We start from the raw sequence: 22,957 nt of genomic DNA, 5'->3' as shown, positions 1-22,957 counted from the left end.
ATGGTCAATTAACGCGTCGACTACTAAAAAGTTGGAAGCATTTGAACTGTGGGTGAAGGTACCTGAAGATAGCATGGACCGAGTCTATAACAAACAACGAAGTCATGAGAAGAGTCAACAAAAGAATGGAAATATTGGAAACCATCAAGACACAAAAGCTGCAATACCTGGAACAGTATACAAAGAAATTTGTTTAAAAGTAGTAAAAGATAAAAATATTCATTTTTTAGAAAAAATAAGTACTTAGAAAGGTTTTAAAGTACATTAGGACAATATTTAAAAATAAGTACTGTCCTACTTAAATAAGTACATATGGTCACCGTATCTATGAGTGATGATACTAATTCGTTTTTTTAATCAGTTTTTTGAATGTGTAAAGCACGTGCTCAGATAGGAACAGTCAAAGAAATATAAATATACCTTATTATCTAATTTCACATACTACAGATCCACTGGGTTCAAGGGTCAAACCTATCAGTCGGTAGAGAAATGTTAAGAAAAAGAGGGGGGTAAGTAAAGTTTATAATGATTTAGTGCCTGCACTTTTCCCTATCAGTAAACAAGTGATCGTAGTTGGTACTGTGCAGCATCTCACACAGTACAATGAAGTTTTTTAAGGTCTTAACGGTGTTGTTTTTAGTTGCGGGTATCGGGACTGTGTGTACCGCAAAAGTTCCATCCGTATTCGGTGTGTTTTTTTCGAATACCAACACGAAAAATGAAATACAGGATAATAGTGTGCCGGAAAAAGATGCCAAATCGGATTACTCAGTGATTGAAGATGAATTTACCAAGTTGCGTATTGAATACATCAAGAATCAGATACTCAAGAAGCTTCGTCTTAAGGAGAAACCTACTATCACTATATCTGAACTACCTAAACCTGTGAAAGAGTACGAAAACCTTCTACCCAGCCAAGACATGAATCTGCAAAGTAGCTACTCTGATGATTTTTACGGGAAAACCACACAAGCCATCATATTCCCCTATGAAGGTAAGTTTTTCATTTAGCGCATTTTCAATCGTTTGTTTCATAAAAAAAAACATGATAAATTACTCTTTTCATTAAACTATTATCAATTTGTTCAAATTCAACATTTTCAAATACTACTAATGTAGTGCACTTACACATAACAAACTTTTGGTGTCATTTATTAATCTAAATATTTATCGTCATTAATATCAATTAGCAAATAATCATCTACATGATTTTTGTTAACCAAAGATGTTTTTTAGGAAATGAACCAACTAAGAATCCACCAGTAGCAATGTTGTGAAGTCTTAGATAAATATTTAAGCAATTTTTATATAATATGTTACATAAATGATGTAAAATATTAGTAGTAAAATAAATTAATTAACTTATAACAATGTTTAATTTATTAGTTAGAGAAAACGAACATTTCAAATAAAGCAGTAGAAGAAGTATTAGGCACTGCTAAGATAATAAAAAGAGTAATTTTTGGGTAAAGCGACGGTCCTCAGTATATAGTAAATAGTAGACAGACTATGTAAACAATATAGCAATTAAAAAGTATAACGTTATGTAATGATATATACCTAACATTTTCTGGGAATAATCCAGAAATTAAAAAAAAAAGAATTATACAGTGAAGTCGTAAAAGTAGGAATAAATTCATTTTTGCATAAATGGGCGGTTTTGAAAATAAATCCCAAATAGATCGATTTTTATTTTTAAATTATGACTTTTTGGCATATATATCATACTAGTCATCACGTCATCCGTCTGGGTGTGATGATATATTCCATGATTTTTTTTAAATGAGAATTGGTGTCGTGTGATAGCTCATTTGAATCGTTAATATTCAATTCTCTACTCAGCAGTATAAACATTAACATAATCACATGTTGAATTAACATAATCATTTACACAAAGAGTCCAAAAATTTTTTTTTGAATTAAATTAATTGGGACAAATAGAAGAGTGCATGTAATTTATTTAATTCAAACATTTTACAGTTATCAGAAAACAGGAAAAAATGCTTATTTGACAAGTAAATATTGTTTTTCGCTTATGTTAAAACTGTCACCCGCCTGCTTCTTGACAGTTTGAACATTTAATTTAAGCGAGAGGCAATGTTTATTTGTCAAATAAACATTTTTTCCTGTTTTTTGATAACAGTAAAATGTATTTTGAATTAAATAAATTACATGCATTCTTATTTTTGTCCCAATTAATTTAATTAAAAAAAATTTTTTTGGACACCCTACGTAAATAATTAAGTCAATGTTTATGAATAACTTTTCAAATGAGCTATCACACAACCTGTATCATACCAGAGTAGTAACAAACGATATCAATTCATACATGTTCCTGCAAGCTGATGCAAGAATCTTGAAAATTGGAATAAAAATAATAAAGTTATAAATTGTCAAACTTAATCAAAAATTTTTAGTGGCGGAATTTTGTGCCGGTGATTGTATATGCAAAAAAATCGTATCTAATTTAAAAATAAAAATATACCTGTTTCGGGATTTATTTCCAAAATCACCCATTCATGAAAAAAAAAAAAGAATTTATTCAAACTTTACGTGCTCACTCACTATATATTATAGTTGGGCTTTCAAAATCTATAATTTCAAAATGGCTATTGATTTGGAAGAAGAAATTTAAATAATTTCTTAATTATTTAAAAATTAAACAAAAAAGTGGTACAGTATTTCTCATGATCATTTTTCAGTGCGTAACAAATGATAGGAAAAAGGGTAAGTCCGTGATAATACACATTTATGACATTTATTCTAACATGACATTTTAGTTAAATCTGACAGTTGTCAAATTTTATTTTCAATTTGGAATAAAAACAAATCAAAAGTGTTTCTTGCATTTATAAAATGGTATTTTCTTTGATTTGTATAGTCTTATAAATTATACAGATTATATTTGTAATATTATTATCTAATAAAAAAAAAATTATTTTTTAATATGGCGCCATCTATCGACAACTAGAATAACTAGAATAAATGTTATAAAAATGTCACCGACGAAATGTAATCACCGACGTGTCTTTTTTTCTGTCACATACAATTTAATGCGTTAGAAAGAAATCGAAAAACTGTGACGCACTGAAAGATGATCATGAGAAATACTGTATAAACACTTTTTTGGATGGGGTATATTATTACATAAGAGTTAATAAAAATAAAAAAACAAATTGTTGTTTTCTAATTTTATTTAAAAATTTTTTTCTTGAACTTAAATTGAATTAGATGATAGACGTTAAAAACCAAATAACAATCAACCAGCAAGTAAAAAAATTATCAAGCTGTGTATAGTTTAACTAGCTGTCTAAGAGACTTAATAATATTATTCAGCTGAGCGGGGTGCCATTGTTCGGACTGTGAAATTTCATAAACCAGGGATCTACCTGTTTTATAAAATGATCCCTTGTTTATATAATTTCACACCTCAAACAGCACACCGCTCAGCTGAATTAAGTCTCATAGATAACTTGTTAGACTGTAAGTTTTAACGACTGTGCCACAGTCTATGAACTCGGAAGTATACCTATATAGTGAAACATTAAAATAAAACAACTTTATCATATTGTAACATTTATTGCGTGTGACTAGAATTCCTTTTACTTCTTTCCAGATAAGGCGCGTTGTTCCAACACGATCCGTTTTCCTTCTGCCTGTCTTCCGTTCCAAATGCCGAATGATATTCATACATCTGAAGTCGCCAGTGCAGAGTTGTGGTTCCATAAGGAGAAAGACTTTTTGGACGAGCATAACCAGACTTTTGTCATATATGAAGTAGCTCACTGGGATACTAAAAAGAGCTTCCAGAAGACCACCCCTATCGCTATCCAAGAGACTAGTCTTACTGGTAAGTTGAGAGTTTCAATTTAAAATACAAAAGATTATGTGTACTTATTATGTACCGGGTGTCCCAATAAGAATGGCTCTCGGCCATATCTCAGGAACCGTTTATAGTACAGCTTTGAGAAAAAAATATTTATAACAAAAGTTGCCTCGGGAAAAGCCTAAAATTATTTTCATAATTGTAGGTCCACCGCTAGAGGGCGTAATTCAATATCAAAAATTAAAAAATCTAAATTTTACAAAATTTACCTAACGAAAAGGCACTGGAAATCCAATCATCGTATTCTTCATAAAATTCTACGCATATTTGATTTCACAAATTTAAGTCTACCTTTGCAAATAAGAGGTGGGGGTGAGTGGGAACTTTCTTATGAAAAAATGGCTGTAAGTCCGGTTCTGCTAAATCGAATTTTGCATACTTGGTCTCGTTGAAAACAGCTCTTTTTCGTCAATGTAAGAGTCTTATTTTCGACATAGCCTAATAAGAAATATGCCAGCTAGTAGGCGTAATTTAATTATTTTTGGAAATCTAGTTTTCTTTGGAGAATATTAAATACAAGTATGCATTTTTTATCCTGTATTTCAAAATTAGACCAAATTAGCAACATAATACCGAAAACCGCATGTCGATACCTTTTTTCTAGCTCGAGATATCTTAAGAAATGTGTAAATTTTAAACAACTGTTAATGTCACCGGTAAACGAAGTTAAGGAAAAGTAGTGAGCTATGGAAAAAACAAAGAAACATGGTCCAGATTTAAACGTATATAACTAATTAAAACAACAATAAGACAAACAACACTATAAAATATAACAAAGAAATGAAAGCAGCTACTTAGACTTAGTGACGACCTAAATGTTCAAATTGTTGCCTATCATTTTCGATGCAAGCATTTACTCGTTCAAGAGTAGATTGAACAGCAGTCTCAATTTCTGCTTTCGCAACGCTTTGAATGGCGTTTCGTATTATCTAGATTCTAGTCTAGATAATGTTTTCTCGAGTACTGGGCCTAGTGGCAGAAACAAGGTCTTTAATCCGTCTAAATATCCGTTAATAAAAGTCTTAAACAGTTAAATCTTGTGCTATTCAATCTACTCTTGAAAGAGTAAATGCTTGCATCGAAAATGATGGGCAACAATTTGAACATTTAAGCAGTCACTAAGATTGAGTAAGTAGTTGCTTTTATTTCTTTGTTATATTTTATAGTGTTGTTTGTTCTTATTGTTGTTTTAATTAATTATATACGCTTACATCTGGAAAATGTTGATTTGTTTTTTCCATAGCACACTACTTTTCCTTAACCTCGTTTACCGGTTACAGTAACAGTTAGGTTTAAAATTTACACATTTCTTCAGATATCTCGAGATAGAAAAACGGTATCGACATGCGGTTTTTGGTATTATGTTACTAATTTGGTCTAATTTTGTAATACAGGATTAAAATGCATACTTGTATTTAATATTTTCCTAATAAAACTAGATTTCTGAAAATAATTAAATAACGCCTCATAGCCTGCATATTACTTAAAAGGCTATTTCAAAAATAAGACACTTATATTGATGAAAAAAAGCTGTTTTCAACAAGACCAAGTATGCAAAATTCGATTTAGCAGAACCGGACTTACAGCCATTTTTTATAAGAAGGTTCCCACTCACCCCCACCTCTTATTTGCAAAGGTAGACTTAAACTTGTGAAATCAAATATGCGCAGAATTTTATGAAGAATACGACGATTGGATTTTCAGTGCCCTTTCATTAGGTAAATTTTGTAAAATTTTGATTTTTTAATTTTTGATATTCAAATACGCCCTCTAGCGGTGGACCTACAATTATGAAAATAATTTCCAGGCTTTTCCCGAGGCAACTTTTGTTATAAATATTTTTTTCTCAAAGCTGTATTATAAACGGTTCCTGAGATATGGTTCCTGAGATATGGCCGAGAGCTATTCTTATTGGGACACCCGGTACAGCACGGCCAAATTCACTTTGTATTTGAGATTTAGATGCGCACTGTTGTTGACGTTCGATTTTTCCACATTTTGTGAATTTTATTTTGGTACGGTGCAAGTATTTTACTTGGCGAGACGTTACCAAATTAGAATTAAAAAAATTTCGGAAAAAACGAACGTTAACACCAGTGCGCATCCAAATCTCAAATACAAAGTGAATTTGGTCGTGCTGTACGTAAGAAGTTATACTTTTTTGACGTCATTAAAAAATAGATTTCAATTTTTTTAAAACGAAAGAAAAAATATTTATTTGATTATAAGGTAATGGTTTATAATAATTTACAATGTAAATAAAGTATACATACCAACAGATAACCTGAAATTTATAAATACACCTTAAACAGTACTTTTACTTTTACCACTAATATTCAAAATAAATAATATATTTTTACTTATAGATTATCAGGGAATATCCATCGTATATAGGGTAAGGCAGATAACTGGCCTATTAGAAATATATCGAGAACTAAAGGTAACAGAATTAGGAAAATCGGAATAAAGGGGTTTTGAAGAGTGATCTATTCAATGAAAATATTTTCATCTATTTGCTACTTCCGGTTATACTGAAAGTTGCTTATAACTTCGTTTTTTTAATGGGACATCCTGTATATTTTTACAATTTTGGATTCTCCTCGATGTCTTCTTTCTTAAAATATGAGGTTTTGTAATATTATACAGGGTAGTTTAAAAGATAATTACGTTCTTTTCTAAATTTCGTAGCAATATACACACCCTGTAGAATTGTAGCAGTTTGACAACAAAAAGTCTGTTTATGTTCAAATGGTTTTTAATATAGTCTATTATTGTTAGTAATTGTTAGTATAGCTAATTTTTTAAATTTTAGTATATAGGGTTGGTCGAAACTCGGAAAGAGTATTCTCTGAGTTTTCTTAAATGGAACACCCTATATTTTAGTATTGTAATGAAGTGATATTTTATGATACTTTTTTATTTCTTAAGAATTCCCTATACCTAACTTCTTTTATTTGTGCTTAATTGTTAATTGAACCAACAATCTTAATTACGTAGTTATTTTGATAGCTCAACCATTATTGCTAATTTTAATGATCAATCTAGATTAATATGTATTCATTTCCGAAAAATTATTTGTGATTGAATATTTTCACGGCCAACCTAATAAAATTTTACGTATTTTTTGTTACAATTAATATTTGGCTTGAATCACCCATAACTCACAATTTAAAGCAGTTAGGTATAGGGAATGCTTAAGAAATAAAAAAGTACCATAAAATATCATTCCCTTACAGTACTAAAATACAGGGTGTTCCGTTTAAGAAAACTCAGAAAATACTCATTCCGAGTTTCGACCAACCCTGTACACTAAAATTAAAAAATTAGCTATACTAACAATTAATAACAATAAAAGACTATATTAAGAACCATCTGAACATAAATAGAGTTTTCGATGTCAAACTAATACAATTCTACAGGGTGTGAATGTTGCTACGAAATTAAGAAAAAAAAAACGTAATTATCTTTTAAACTACCCTGTATAATATTACAAAACCTAATATTTTAAGAAACAAGACATCGAGGAGAATCCAAAAATGTAAAAATATACAGGGTATCCCTTTAAAAAAACGAAGTTATAAGCAACTTCCGGTATAACCGGAAGTAGCAAATAGATGAAAATATTTTCATGGAATAGATCACTCTTCAAAACTCCTTTATTCCGATTTTCATAATCCTGTTGCCTTTAGTTCTCGAGATATTTCTAATAGGACTTTTATCTGCCTCGCCCTGTATATATAGTCTAGGCGCCAGAGAGGTCACCGTGTCCTTTTCAATTCTGATGAACAAACTCAACGGTTTCTTATGGATTTTTGGCTGCTGATTACGAATTTCGAGGGTGGATTTCGATCCGAGTGGTCAAAAAATTGTTATAAACAATTTAATTGTTTATAAATTGTTTATAGAGCTCTGGCTCATAAACTAAAAGAGATAAAAAGAATGTTTCAAATAAAATTTGTTCTCGTTAATAAAAAATGAAGAAAAAAACGTTTACTAAACTTAAATCCAACAATTATAACTCAAGATATTGTAAAATTAGTGCACAATGCAAATTGCAAATTGCAAAATAAGTATTTTTCTAAGCTTTATCGATTGTAACTCGGTTTCTACGCATGCAAATGAGCCTGAGAAGGTCTCATTTTAAAGCTTCATTAATAGGCTTCCAAACCAAGTTCGTTAAATTACTTTATATTTATTTGTTTTAAAGTTATACCCGTTTGAAGTTATAATTTTCTTAAAAATTTATTTTGCAATTTGCAATTTGCATTGTGCACTAATTTTACAATATCTTGAGTTCTAATTATTGGATTTACGTTCTGTAAACGTTTTTTTCTTCGTTTTTATCAATGAACAAATTTTATTTGAAACATTCTTTTTTATCTCTTTTAGTTTATGAGCCAGAGTCTTATAAACAATCTATAAACAATTAAATTGTTTATAACAATTTTTTGACCACTCGGATCGAAATCCCCCCTCGAAATTCGTAATCAGCAGCCCAAAGTCCATAAGAAACCGTTGAGTATGTCCATCAGAATTGAAAAGGACACGATGACCTCTATTTGGCGCCTAGACTAATAATTGAATTAACAAAAACACCAATATTTTATTTATTCACACTGTTTATTTGCACTTATACGTAAATTTAGCAACTAACTTCAGACTGTTGCTCTTTTCTGTCGGTGTGCGCACGCATCGTAAAAATTCACTCTTTAACATTTTTCCTTCTTCTTCTTCTTTTTTACGTGCCATCTCCGCAACGAAGGTTGGCAGTCATCATTGCTATTCTAACTTTTGACACTACAGCCCGAAAGAGTTTAGTTGAGCTGCATCCAAACCATTCTCTGAGATTTCTCAGCCAGGACATTTTTCTTCTACCTATGCTGCGCCTTCCTTGAATCTTTCCCTGCATTATTAATTTTAGCTCATATCTGTCACCAAGTATTATATGACCCAAGTATCGCAGTTTTCTTATTTTGATGAAATCCAATATCTTCCTGCTGTTCTCTATTCTTTTTAGTACTTCTTCATTGGTTATTCTGTCTGTCCAGGAGATTCTCAGCATTCTTTGATATGTCCACATTTCAAATGCTTCCAACCTATTGAGACATTATTTATTAAGAGTCCATGTCTCCACACCATACAACATAACAGAAAATACATAACTCTTTAGTACTCGTTTTTTAAGATTTAGGCTGAAGTCTCTACTAAATAATATCTGTTTCATGATTTCTTTGGTATAATCGTTTATTTCACTAACGTTTGTCCCTAAATAGTAATAATCCTGAATTCGTTCTATCGTTTTACTATTTACGTGTAGATTGATGTTTCTAATATTTTTCTTTGATATAACCATGAATTTTGTTTTCTGTATATTTAGTGACATACCAAATTCTTCACTCGTTGCAACAACCTTATCTAAAATTCTTTGTAGATCTGTAATATTTTCTGCTATTAGTATTGTGTCATCAGCTTATCTAATTTCACATATGGGTAGGCCACTTATTTTTATGCCAGTTACTTCATTTTCTAATGCTTTTTTGAATATTTCCTATGAGTATGCATTTTAACAGTGATGGCGACAAGACACAGCCCTGTTTAACACCTCAAGTCGACAATCGAAAAAATATAAAAGATAACTGTTTTGCGCTAAGATCAGTTGCTACGGAAATGAATTTGTCAACATCTAGGACCGTTTATTATGCCCTTTTTAAGTCTCATCTTCGGTACGCCCTTCCATTCTAGGGTACGTGTTGTGCGACTCAATTTGAGCGTATTTTTAAACTACAAAAGAGAGCTCTTCGTTACTCCCTGAGACTCAATAGCAGAGTTCATTGCCAAGAATTCTTTAAAAATTTTAAAATATTAACTCTTCCTTCTTTGTTTGTTTTTGAATCGATTTGTTTAATCCGCAAACATACATCAGAAGGTCCAGAGAGACTCACTCACAACTATCCACTTAGAAACGTGGAGCATAATCTTTATCTGCCAACCCCACGGTCTGAGCTGGTTAAGTGCTCTATACTATACAATTCGAGAAAAATGTACAATCACCTGCCATCTAACATCAAATCTATTGCAGCATTTCCCGCTTTTCGCAAGGCCTTGAAAGCTTATTTGCTGGAGAGAGCTTTTTATACAGTGAATAACTTTTTTATAAGCGATTTGAATTCAGCAAATTGACTTGCAGGATTATTACTTTCGAGTACTTTTATACATATTTGCAGCGGCATAGAACTTTTGATTTACTTTCCCTTTCTTTTCCTCGTTCGCCTTCTTTTTGCTCTGACGTTGTGTACATATTGTTTGCAAAATTTTTAATTTTTTAATGTGTACTTAATAACTATAAAATTATATTAAGTAGTATAACTCACGCCATTTACTTGGTGTCTGTTTCTGTTTTTGTTTTGTTTGTAGTTTTTTATTATTTTTTGTTTTTTATTGTAGTTTTTTTATTTTGTATAAGCTTTGTCCACAAATTGGTAAAATTTTTTGACAATAAAGCATACCTTACTTACTTACTTACTTATCATTATTATTTACAGAAGGATGGTTAAAAATTGACGTGACCTATGTAGTCAAAAACTGGCTGGATTTTCTGGAGTCTCCCGTGCATGCTATTAATGTGGTCTGCAAAACATGCGATATGGAGAAAAACCAATCACCAATATCGTTTACTAGTGAGCTGAAACCCTTTTTGGTGATATACACTCACTCCCAACAAAGAAGGGCGATGACCCACAGAAGGCAGAAGAGATACACCAACTGTGATTCTGGGATAACGGAATGTTGCAGGGAAAGCCTTTATATTTCCTTTACTGACATCGGATGGAACGACTGGATAATAAAGCCTGAGGGGTACAATGCGTATTTCTGCAAGGGATCCTGTACAACAGCTGCAGCAATGACACTTAGTGCTTCACAACATAACAGTATACTTCAGGTAGGTTCAGCAGATTTATTTATTGATATTTTCACTTTAGACCTCATTTTGAATTTGCTTAATAGATATTCCATACAAGTGTTATAAATTTTTGCTATAACTCATTAATTTTGTGCCTTTTGTGCTTTTGCCATAACTCCCTAAAGATTTGTGCTAGAGACTTTTACAAAATTAAAATTAGGATTTTGTAAGCACTACGAAACAGGTTTATAAGATATCCATGAAGACGGAATTGGTTTTTCATATTTCTCGTTGAAACTTTCACTTTTGGAATTTGACGAAGAAGATTTAAGTTTCAATAAGCTATTGCCTGCTTGTATTGGGAGTACAGACACTATAAAACCCACCATTCCTTTTATTTTTTAAGCTCCTTTAGCATATAGATTAGTTCCTCTGTATTATTGCTTATGAGTAGGTACTGTGTCATCGGCAAATCTTAGATGACTTAAAAATCTGCCATCAATTTTAATTTAGTGTTATTCCCAATTTAACTGCTTGAACACGAACACATCTTCTAATGCAAGAATAAATAATTTTGGAGATATGGTGTCTCCCTGTCTAACACCTCTTTCCGTTCTTATTTTGCTTCTTGTTAGGCCTTCTGCTACATTTATTTGCATAGTTGCATTGTTCGTATATGTATTTTAGGAGTATTATATATCTGGAATCAATCCTTGCGTTATTCATTCCATCTAATATGGCCCAGAGTACTATGGAATCGAATACCTTATTGTAATCTAGATGCCTAATGAAGAGGTTCATTGCATTCGTTACACTTGTTGATAAGTGTCCGTAGGTGCTCTATTCTATGGTACTATAACCTTTGCGGAATGCCACTTGTTCAACAGGCTGGTAACTATCGAATTTATTTCATAGCCTGTTGGTAATTATTTTGGTAAGCATTTTGTATGGATTGGTTTAGAAATATGGTTCAGAAAAACTGGATACGGCAAAAGTTGCTTAAAATTAATTAATCCGTATATTGATTCCCGGTTTTACTGCGGCACTTTTATCTTAAAATTGTTAGTTTTTCTTATTTAGTTCTATAATTACATCATTGTTAATTGTTATAGCACTTATAGAATAAAAGTCGTAAAAATTAATAGACTACACTATTCGCCTATAAACAGGCACGCCTAAGGAATAGCCACTGGACAGTGATTGATACTCTCTCCTAATACCGAATAAAGTTTAGTTGTTTATTTTAATTTTCAAGTTTTTGTTTTGGATACGACTTATTATCCACAAAGTATTGCATTATTTCTATTAGATGTAATTTAATGTCACGTTTCGAGATGATATCACTTTTATTTATATTTACCCAGAGCTAGACTTTGGACCTTAGAGTTTCCTGACATTTCAAAAAGGAAAACGATGTCAAGGTTTGACAGTCACACAGCTGACCTGAGGAAGAAAAAATAGAAATGTGAGGACAATGTATGTTCGGCGTTCTTGTATATACGGTGCAAGTCAAAGTCTAAATGTCGCTGAGATAACAGCTACATTAATTCTCCTCCGCAATCTCGTGGTTCATAACCTTTTGATTTCATTTGAAAAAGCACCACATCATAAAAATATTTTTGAACATGGAGCTACGGTAAAAATATTATTTGTGTTTATTAAAGTTAGTTAGTTTGATATAAACGTGCCAAATAAAGAGGTTATCTACTCCTTCTACTACGGAAATGCCACATATATTTGCAAACTATTAACTGATAACCGTTGAAAAAGTGTGCAGTCTTCTCAAATATGAACTTCAATTCATACTTCTTAAACATGCCAACAGGAAATTATGAAACTCTTTTTTTCTCCCCTTCCTCTTATCCTATCAGGGTGTCGGATTTGGGCTAGCTATTTTATTTTCTACTTCCTGTCATTATTCAATTCCTCGAGTGATTTTTGTTTAACTTTTCCCGCCCCTAATACTTGCTGGATACATTTTTTTCTTGGTCTGCCTCGTTTTCTTTTTACGATGTTATTTGCTTCGTGGACATTTCTTGTAACTCTGTTGGGCTGCATCCTCATCAGATGCCCATATCCGTCCATTTGACTCTTTTGTATTTTATTCATTATTGGTTCTTGGTTGGCCATTCTAATAGTCTTATTGCTTAATCTATCTCATTTTGTCTTTCCAACTATCCTTCTAATGTGTCTCATCTCCGTTGCATTTATTCTGCTCTTATGTTTTTCAAATAGTGTGTAGTTTTTACTTGCATAGTACACAGTCGGTATCATTATTGTGTTAGATATTTGTATCCTTGTCTCTCGTGTATGTTCTCTTTTTCCCAGTATTGGGTCTATAGTATACATTTTTTGATTTCTTTGCTCTATTTGTTATTTCTCAGTCCATTTTTCCGTCGTTAGTAATTACCTATACTTCCTAGGTATTCGTAAGTTGTAACTAGGGATAGCAATCCAGCAGCATTTTCAATCCAGCTGGATTTTTGCAAGATTGGCCTGAATCCAGCTGGATGCAGCGCGGATCCAGCAAAATGTGGAATCAAAATAAAAATGAATTATTTAGTTTTTTGAAAGTGATACCTTAAAAACATAGGCCTTACCTACTTCGCACAGAACTGCACATATAGCCGGTTGCGGAGAAAGCTCTTCCGGCCTCTGTGCTGGTCGGTTTTAAAGTCATCAAATAGTCATAGACCATTGACAAACGATCGCCATTCACTCCTTCGGTCTCTTAAACCGCCATTTCCTTTTCCAAAATCTTTTCGTAATCTTTTTGAGAACCAGATTTTTTTGGCTACTTATAAATGTTTTCTATTTCTCGTTTCAATTCAATCTCAAGTTCTTGTTCCAAAGTAAAATTCACGGGCTCCGGATTAGTTGGCCCTCCTTCTTCCATTACCTCTTGCACTGGTTCTGCAGTTGCAGTTACTTGTTTATTTATACGAATCAACACATTTTTCATCCCTTGTCGCATTGCATTCTTTTTCAGCATGGGAAGTAACCAGGATTGTTTAGTCCTTCGTCATACTTCTTTTGATTTTGTAAATACACTAATGTACCTGTAATTTTATAGAGGCACCGTTCCGTGATTCTGTTGCGTGGTGCTTCCGATAGATCGGCATTAAGGCTAGAGTCCTGGCTATTTAGTGTATCTAAGACATTTCATGGTTGTGTCGGCCGTTATCAAAGTGGACTCTATTCTGCAAAGAGCTTCTACAGCAGGTTAAAAGTGACAATTAACTCATTGATTAATTATTGACCACTCGCCAGCAGAGAATTTTATCGCAGAATCAATGTATATCAGCGCTTTATCGATACAAACTTTTAAGCTATAGAAACTTTCCAGCATACTGAGCTACTGCCAACGCGATATAATGACAAGTTGCCCACTCACGGCTTTGAATAAAGAGGCTAATGAAGATATTAAGTAACTTATTTCGAATTTGACACGTTTGCGGATCCACGCTGCTTTTCTGAGTTTTATTCTCGGAATCTGCTATAAGGCTATTACCACCTATTACTGTGTCATCCTCATACATTAATAAGGATTCTAGTGTTACCGGTTGTAATTGATGGCAAAGTTTGTTTAGCAGTAAATGGTTGACTTCAATTAAAACATCCTGGGTCAACCGATAATAGTATAAAAGGCCCGGTTTAAGGTAAAATTTAAATATGTTTCATTTACATATTTCAGGTAAAAATTGTGTGGATCCTTTGCTTTATTATAGGAGTACCGTCTAATCAGTGTTAATTGTCAAAAGATTAACTCTGTCTACCTCGTTTGCTTATCGCTCCGGACCGGTCTTAACAATGGGGCAAATCAGATAAATTTAATAATATTTATGACCGCACTAATTGAAGTCAACCATTTTCTGCTAAACAAGCTATACATATCATAATATTGTCTGTATTGTCTGTATTGTCTCTCTTCCAATTCAATTTTAATTAAACTCACACACAGAGTTATATTAAAAAACCTAGAGCTAGAAATCCTTACGATCTCATTAACATAGAATTGAAGCCATGAAGTGCACTTCATGATTGAACCATTTTTATTCTTCTTCTTTACGTGCCATCTCCGTGACGAAGGTTGGCAATCATCGTTGCTATTCTAACTTTTGACACTACAGCCCGACAGAGTTCAGTTGAGTTGCATCCAAACCATTCTCTGAGGTTTCTCAGCCAGGACATTTGTCTTCTACCTATGCTGCGCCTTAGGGATGGGAAAAACCTAAAACCGGTTTTTTTACTTCGCAATAACCGGTTGTTTTTTGTCCCGGTTATAACCGGTTTTTTCTTTTTAAAGTAAAAACCGGTTATTAGGTTTTTACGGTGATTAGGATTAGGTTAGATATTATTTTGGATCCCAATCATAATTATTATTCTCAAGTAATTATTATAAACAAAACCATAATTCAAATTTTATTTTATTTTATAAAATACAGAAGCAAACTGAAAGTGCAATCTCACATCTGCCAAAAACAATATTAAGTTTTATTATAATATTTCCTTGAAAAGGTATTTGTAATCATAATATTACATAAGAAGTGATCTGGTTGAATTAGACGCAAATATCTATTTTTCACACTTAACTCTTGACATTTAAAGTGGGTGAATGACTTTTTCTGATTACCAAAAATAATGCTCTGACTATGAATATCGAATTACTGATTACGAATACGAATCTCCAAGAATTTCGCTACGTTTTCAAAACGATACACTCGTACAGGAAGTATTAAATGAGTTAAAATGTACCTATTCTACAAATATACAAACGTGTTAAAAGTAATACATGTTCTTTCGATAGTACTAATTTTGATCATATTGATATCGAGTCGAATGGAGTATCGCAAACTAAAGTGTATTGTAAATGTAACTTTGTAACCTATTGGATTAAAAAAACCGAAAACCGGTTTTTCCAAATTTGGCCGGTTATAACCGCCAGGTTAAACCGTAAGCAAAAAAAACGGTATAACCGAAAACCGGTGTTTTGTGAAAAACCGCCATCCCTAGCGCCTTCCTTAAGTCTATCCCTACATTATTAATTTTAGGAATTCATATCTGTCACCACGTGTTATATAATCCAGGTATTGTAGTTTTCTTATTTTGATGGAATCCAGTAGGTAGGTATCTCCTTGCTGTTATCATCTATTCTTCTTAGAACTTCTTCATTGGCTATTCTGTCTGTCCAAGATATCCTCAGCATTCTTAGACAATTTTTATACAATTACTCTAAAACACAAACCCAAAGATTTTTCAAAATTGTATTATAAAAATTATGTCTTATCCAATTATGATTTAAAAATATACACTCGTGTAAGTAAACAATGATTATTTTTCTGCCAGGAGATTATCTTAATTTAAACTTTAAAAGCCACTCCCACAAAATTCCATGTGAATATCACGGGAAACTAGTGCAATTTCAAACATTGTAAACATTTTTTGCCTCCAAAAAGTCGGCTTCACCTATTTCCCTCGAGTTCTATATCTAGTTTATTATTATTATATGATAAAATGATCTATGATAGAACTAGTGGGGGATGAATTACGTCATCTATTTTTAATTTTAAAGCGTTTCATGTTTGTCTTCCGCAAGTATTTTTACATTTTCTCATTAATATTCACTTTTCAATGTCCTCTAACCTATTCAATATAGGCTTAAAAGAAAGAAGATATTCGGTTTTGCCGTTTTAAAAATCCGTTTGCTATCTAATCAGGTTTTAAAAAGAACTGGTCCGCACATTTATGTTACTCTCCATTCCAGACAAAACGTGGAGCAATTTCCTCTAGTATTTTCGCAAAAGCTGCTTGTTGTTCTATCCACTTTGTGTATTTTACAAAAAACATTTCTTCAAAAGATTGCAATAACTTTCTGCTGGTTTTTTTCTTGGAATACCTTCCTAGTAGGCCGAACTAACTTCCTTTCCCAATATGTAACATTTATTCTATGTAAATCTCGTTGAGCTATGGTCTAAAAGATGGCACCGCTTACCTACTGCTAAATATGTAGTTATTTAAACAAGTAAATGATTCAAATGATGAATCTGCTGCACAGAGCACAAACTGGTCTTCATTTTGTGTAGTTTTGATGACTTTTTATTTAATCTTAAGTAAATAACAAGTCTATGGTTTGTTTTTTAATAATAGTTTTTGAATTAATAGAACATCCTGTGCGGGGAAATATTAATTTTGTGTTGAATTAAAAAAATTAAAATTTTTTTTGTACTTAAATGTTCTTAAATAGGCACAAAATATGCATGTTTCTTTAAAATATGCAAAATTTAGTAAAGTTTACAAATATGCGAAATATGCATGCAATATGCATTTAGCATAAAATCCGCTCCCTAATAATTAACAATTGGTACAAATATAACACTTGTCACTATATACTGAGACGGGCACTATAATAAAATAAGATAAGAGAATCTTCAACTCGTGCATTAACTCACCACGTGTGTAAATATGCTGAACTGCAACTGAAAGCGAACGGCAGCAAAAGAAAATGCCGTCAAACGCATCATACGAATTACGTTATAGCTGTTAACGGCATTATAGTGCAAGACCGTTTGACGGCAGTTTAAGTACAGCGTATAAAAAATATGACGAAATGGCAAAAACAAACGGTATTATATTTGCCACTTTATCATTGTCAACTAACTGCAATAGAGTTAATATGGGCTCAAGTAAAAGGTGAAGTGGCCAGACAAAATACAACTTTTGAATTAAAGGATGTCAAACATCATCATCAGTGGCGTTACAGCTCTTTATGAGTCAAAACCTTCTTCAGAACAATCCTCCATTCGCTCCTATCTCTGGCAACTCTTCTCCATGCTCTAATTCCAATAGATTTTAAATAATTCTCTAAGTTGTCTTGCTCCCTAAGTCTCGGTCTTCCTCTTGCTTCTTGTCCTATCGGCCCTCTTGGGTCAAAATTTTTTTCGGAATATGGCATCTTCCTCTCGCCTGATTACATGCCTTATGCTTATCCATCTAAGGCGTGCTACCTTAATGAATTTTACAAAGTCAGGTTCTCCAAAACTTCTATACAACTCAAAGTTCTAACGCCTGCGCCATGAACCTTGTTCTTTTATTCCTCCATATATTCTATTTACGATTTTTCGCTCAAAACGTTTGCGACGTTCTTGGTCATTCTGTGTAAGTGACCGAGTTTCTGAACCATATGTTAGCACTGGTCTTATTAGTGTCTTGTTGACAATCAATTTTATTATTCTAGGTATTTTTAAGGCCATCCGTCTTCTTAAGCCAAAGTAATATAGGCGAGCAATATTATTTATTCTTCTTTTAATTTCTTCACTGACATTGTTATCTTTAGTTAGCAGCGAGCATAAGTAAATGAAGGTGTCGAGACCTTCCAGTTCTAGGTCGTCCATAATTATCCTTGTAGGTATCGAGTTGCTTGACCTAGTGCAACACATATGTTTGGTCTTATGAACATTTTTATATTTTATATTAAGGATGTCAAACAACTTTTATTAAATTCCATAAAAAACGCAAAGAAACATAACTGGACAAATGTAACCTAAAAAAACAGGAAGAAAGATTGTGGACTGTTGATTTGATAATAACATTGAAGAACTTTGTCAATCTACAATCATTCCAATCAGACTGGACAACGAATCTGAGACAGAAGAAGAGGAGGAGATGGAAATCCATTATAAATTTTAGAAGTACCTAAATCAGAAGTTTTTAATTTCTGCAAATTTCCTTAATGTTAGACATAGGCGTAACCAGGGGGGTTTGGGGGTTATAACCCCCCACCCATTGGGATGAACTTTAAGCTATATACGCTTAACACGATACCCCTAGAGACTCTTCAGTAGTTGTAACCCTTTAGGATCATCCTGGTTACGCCGTTGATGTTAGATATCAATACGATGTATCCGCTTTAACGTTAATTTTATTTAATATATAAATCTGTCCCTTTTTGATTCTTTAACACTAACTCTGATTTTGATCTTCTTCTTTGTGTGCCGTGCTTGTTTTCAAGCGTTGGCTATCGTGGTATTAACAAGCTGATGAAATATTTCTCGGTCTGCAGCTATATTTATGAAACAATTCTTCGACGGTTAGACATGTCCATTGTCTAATGTTACGCAGCCCCAGCGTTTTCCTGATTTTGCCCTGAATGATCAACCGGAGTAAGTGATATTTAGTCCTCTCATTATAAGCATGACCGAAGTATTGAACCTTTCTCATTTTTATTATGTTGATCAGTTTTCGCTCTTTTTGCATGGTCTCCAACGTACGTTAGTTGGATATGTGTGCTGTCTACGGGATTCTGAGCATGCGAGGGTAACACCACAACTAGAACACTTCTAATTTGTTAAGATTTTTCATTTTTGTTGTCCAGCTTTCACATCCATAGAACAAAAACAACCAGACGTAGCACTTCAATACTCTTAGACGTGTGGTCACAAACAGACGTCTATTGCACAATACAGAGCGCCAGCCTAATAAAGCTTTTAATAAATATGTTTTAACTTGTACGACAGTGTAAAGTCTATGAACACTGATATTTTAAGCCTTTTTTATGTCTCACTGAAATATTTCTTTTTGTTACAGAAAGTTATGAAAGGGCACGAAAAACGCAGGACTGCAGGACCAGAAATTACCCCCTGTTGTGCGGCGAAACAGTTTCAACCCCTACAGCTGGTATATATGGACAGCAATAAGACTTTAACCACGAAATTATTATCAAATATGATAGTAGAAAGTTGTGGGTGTATGTAACCAAACGAAAAACGTGATAACTTTTGACAGTATTGTGACTATAGTGATATCTGAATATCCCAGTGAAAACAAGTTTTTTGTGACGACGTAGAAGAAGAGTAGTTCAGTTAAAAGTTAGAAGTTTTTCGCCAAACATTACTTTAAGAAGAAGAACGTATGCGACATTTTTAACAGTGCATCTTAAACGAATTGGCAAATGAACTAAATTCACAAGGAATCTTTTAAAGTTATTGAAAACAGTTAATAAAAATAATTTAATTAATACTATAACAATATTGTTGTTATTGAGTTATTGACAGGAAAGAGTTGTGTTTCTTTAGTAAACCCAACAATAACTTTAAAATTCCTTAATAATATTTCATGTTATGGCAGAGAATGACGTACGTAATTTTATTTGAGGTGTTCATGTTAATTAGTATAATGTGAAGCCGTTATTTTTTCTGATTCAGTCCGTCTTGTGAATTTACACATTTTAAGTATTACTTCTTTATCTTTTTAATACATTGTACATTTTGGATTCTTGAAGGCTTAAGGACATCCAGCAAAGTTTCATATGTGCTGTAAGGTTTCAGTGGATTCCAATACAGCTCAGGACACGCTGAAATATTTTAGGAGGTTTTGGAAGACTACAGAGCAGTCCAAACCATTTTAAGAGCATCTGAATGACTTTATACCAGACTGGAATATTTCAAAACTGTTCTGAAATGTGTCAGGGGTTTCTAAAATACTCTGGACGACTCCAGGATAGTTCAAATCATTTTAGGAGCCTCTGGAAGACTTCATAGCAGACTGGAATATTTAAGAACTGTTCTAAAATAAGTTAGGGGTTTCTAAAGCACCTCAATATACTCTTAAATATTTTAGAGAGCTTTGTGGGATTTCAGAAGGGTTAAGATCATTTTAGTGGTTTCTAGAAGACTTTAAAACAGACTAGAGTAGTTCTGATGTGTTCTGAAATGTATTAGGACACCTCAAAACACTTTGGAGTATACCATATAGTTCAATTTGTGGGCTCTGGAAAACTTATGAACAGCTAGGAATAATTAAGGAGCCTCTAGGAACATTATAGCATACTTTAATATTTCAGGATCGTTTTGACATATTTTACAGTTTCTAGAACGTTCTGAAAAATCGGGCACTATTTAGCAGGCTTTGACGATCGTTGTGAAATTTGTTAGGGGCTCTGGTAGATTTAAGGGGCATAGGAATATGTATAGATTACCCTAAAAATTTTCAGGTGCCTCTAAAGTAATAAGAGGCAGCTTCAGGTTCAGAGTGGTTCGTCTGTTTCTAGACCAAAACTTTACAAGACAAAATGTAATGATATAGGAATTGTCTGGTATGTTCTATTGATCTCTAGAAGACAGGCTAAATCTGAAAAAATGACGGCGTGATGTCATGACTTATCGTATTCAAAATATGTCTCAGGGAGTTTCAGGTATAAAAAGTTGATACTTTGTATCTACTAAACTTTCAGTTTTGTGAAAGTTTCCTTTAGACTTTTTAATTTAAAAAGTGTGAAAGTTTCGATATGAAAGATATTTCAAATTTTGACTATGTGTAATAGTTTTCAAATGCAAAAAAAGTGTTCTTTCAAGTGAGTGTGATATTAGAGTAACTGCTAGAATATGATTTAATTTATTTTTGTTTGTATGAACGTTCCCGTTAGTGTAGAAATATAGTGAAGCGTCTCACCTCGCCAGGCATATTGCTACGACCATCGCATATTGATAAAGAAAAATAAATAGCGAGATGCCTGGCGTGGCGCGATGTTCCACTATTTTCACTGTTATGTAAATACATTAATTTGTTTCTTCGGCGACGTGCGTAGCGATGTGCCTGGCCAGGTGCGATGTTTCACTATATTTCTACACTTAGTTAGTAATAATTATTTATTTAATAGACTTAGTACCGTATTTTTATATTACATATTAAAATATTTGATTTTACGTGACAAATAAAAAATGTAAAATAAGAACTTGTTTATTTTTGCAACCAGCAAATTCCTGGACAGTACATAAAATAAAAGAATAAAAATTTATCAGGATCTTAGCACTTTAGCAAAGGTTGGGTTTTACTTCCATCTTTCTTCGTTAATATGCCAACATACAGATGTGGATCTTTTGAGAGCGCTTTTTGTAGCCTGAAAGCCTGGCTTTTCCCACAGTAGACTGTCCAAGCAGTTCTTTGATTTTGTCCGCAGATTTTCTTAAACTCTCTCACTGTTACTAATAAACCAAGTATAAAAGTTATACTGAGAATAAATCAGGTATAGGCAAAATCACTACCAATAAACATGGAATAACTTAGATATAGGTTATACTGGGTATAAGAATTTAGTCCAAGTTTATACCGACCCACACCCTTGTTTAAGTCTGGTATAACCTATTTTATGATTGTCAATGTCATCAGAGGCAAAAATATATTATCTTTTGATTTGTTTTGTGGGTAATTATATAATAAAAAAAATGTGTTAAACGGGTGTTGCGGCTGTCGAAGAAGTTGATAATTTAATTAACATGATAGAAAATACACGAAAAAGGAAACTTCTCAAAGATAGTATATATCCCTTTTCACAATACAGTGGAACCCCGATAAGTCGGCCCCCGATAACCCGGAAGTCCGGCTAACCCGGACCGATTTTCATCAGATAAACATTTTGATTTTCAATATTTTGTATTTTTCAATTTAATTGTGGCTTATTTCCAATCAAAATAGTTAATTATCAGACAAACCTTTCAACAATAAAAATGTATGTAATATAATATTTAAGAGATAATGTGTATGTGTGTAATTTGAACTACATATATACGATATTAAAAATGACTCATAGCACACGCCGCAGAAACAACAGCCACCTGTCTGTAGTATCTATTCCTTTTTATTTCAAACTGTCAGCATTGTTTAGGAAAGACTATTTAAAAAATTCTTTTATAAACAATGGTCTTTAGTATTGTGTGTCTTGTATTGTTCGCTTCCATTTGCTTACGTTTGGGTTTGGTGTTTTTTTTAGTAATTTTAATGAGTAGGTAACTGTGCATATTTATAAATATATTTCATGTTATTTCAATTCTAACGGCGTTTATCTGTAAGTATACCGTATTTTATTAATTTTTACCATATTCTCCGGCTATCTCGGATTTTAGATAACCCGGATTGGTCGCGGTCCCGATTAATCCGAGTTATCGAGGTTCCACTGTACACTGATAAGGAATTCAGAATTAAACATCGGTTTTTAAAAGATGGTTTAAAGTTTTTAGAAAGCTTAATAGGTGATTCCCTTATTTGAATTTGATATTGCATGAAAAGTTGAGTCAAACAGTCCATATAATGCACAAAAAATTTCAAGATGATTCGTCAATTAGTTTAAATTTTATTCAATTTGTTTTCCCCTAGGAACTTTTTTGCGATGTTATTGT

General features: G+C 32.7%; 1 protein-coding gene across 1 annotated transcript; it reads left to right on the top strand.

Annotated features, from left to right (window-relative positions):
* The first annotated feature begins 516 nt into the window (after nt 1-516).
* LOC114333920 (growth/differentiation factor 8) lies at nt 517-21,516 on the top strand. Its single transcript, XM_028283914.2, has 4 exons — nt 517-994; nt 3,617-3,850; nt 10,429-10,826; nt 19,371-21,516. Exons 1-4 carry the CDS (start codon nt 604-606, stop codon nt 19,536-19,538), a joined length of 1,191 nt encoding a protein of 396 aa, XP_028139715.1. The 5' UTR covers nt 517-603; the 3' UTR covers nt 19,539-21,516.
* The last annotated feature ends 1,441 nt before the right edge of the window (nt 21,517-22,957 follow it).

This window comes from Diabrotica virgifera, chromosome 10 (genome assembly GCF_917563875.1).
Source record: "Diabrotica virgifera virgifera chromosome 10, PGI_DIABVI_V3a".
Taxonomy (NCBI): domain Eukaryota; kingdom Metazoa; phylum Arthropoda; class Insecta; order Coleoptera; family Chrysomelidae; genus Diabrotica; species Diabrotica virgifera.
Note: the sequence above shows the minus strand (reverse complement) of the source record. Positions and strands in the feature narration are given on the sequence as shown.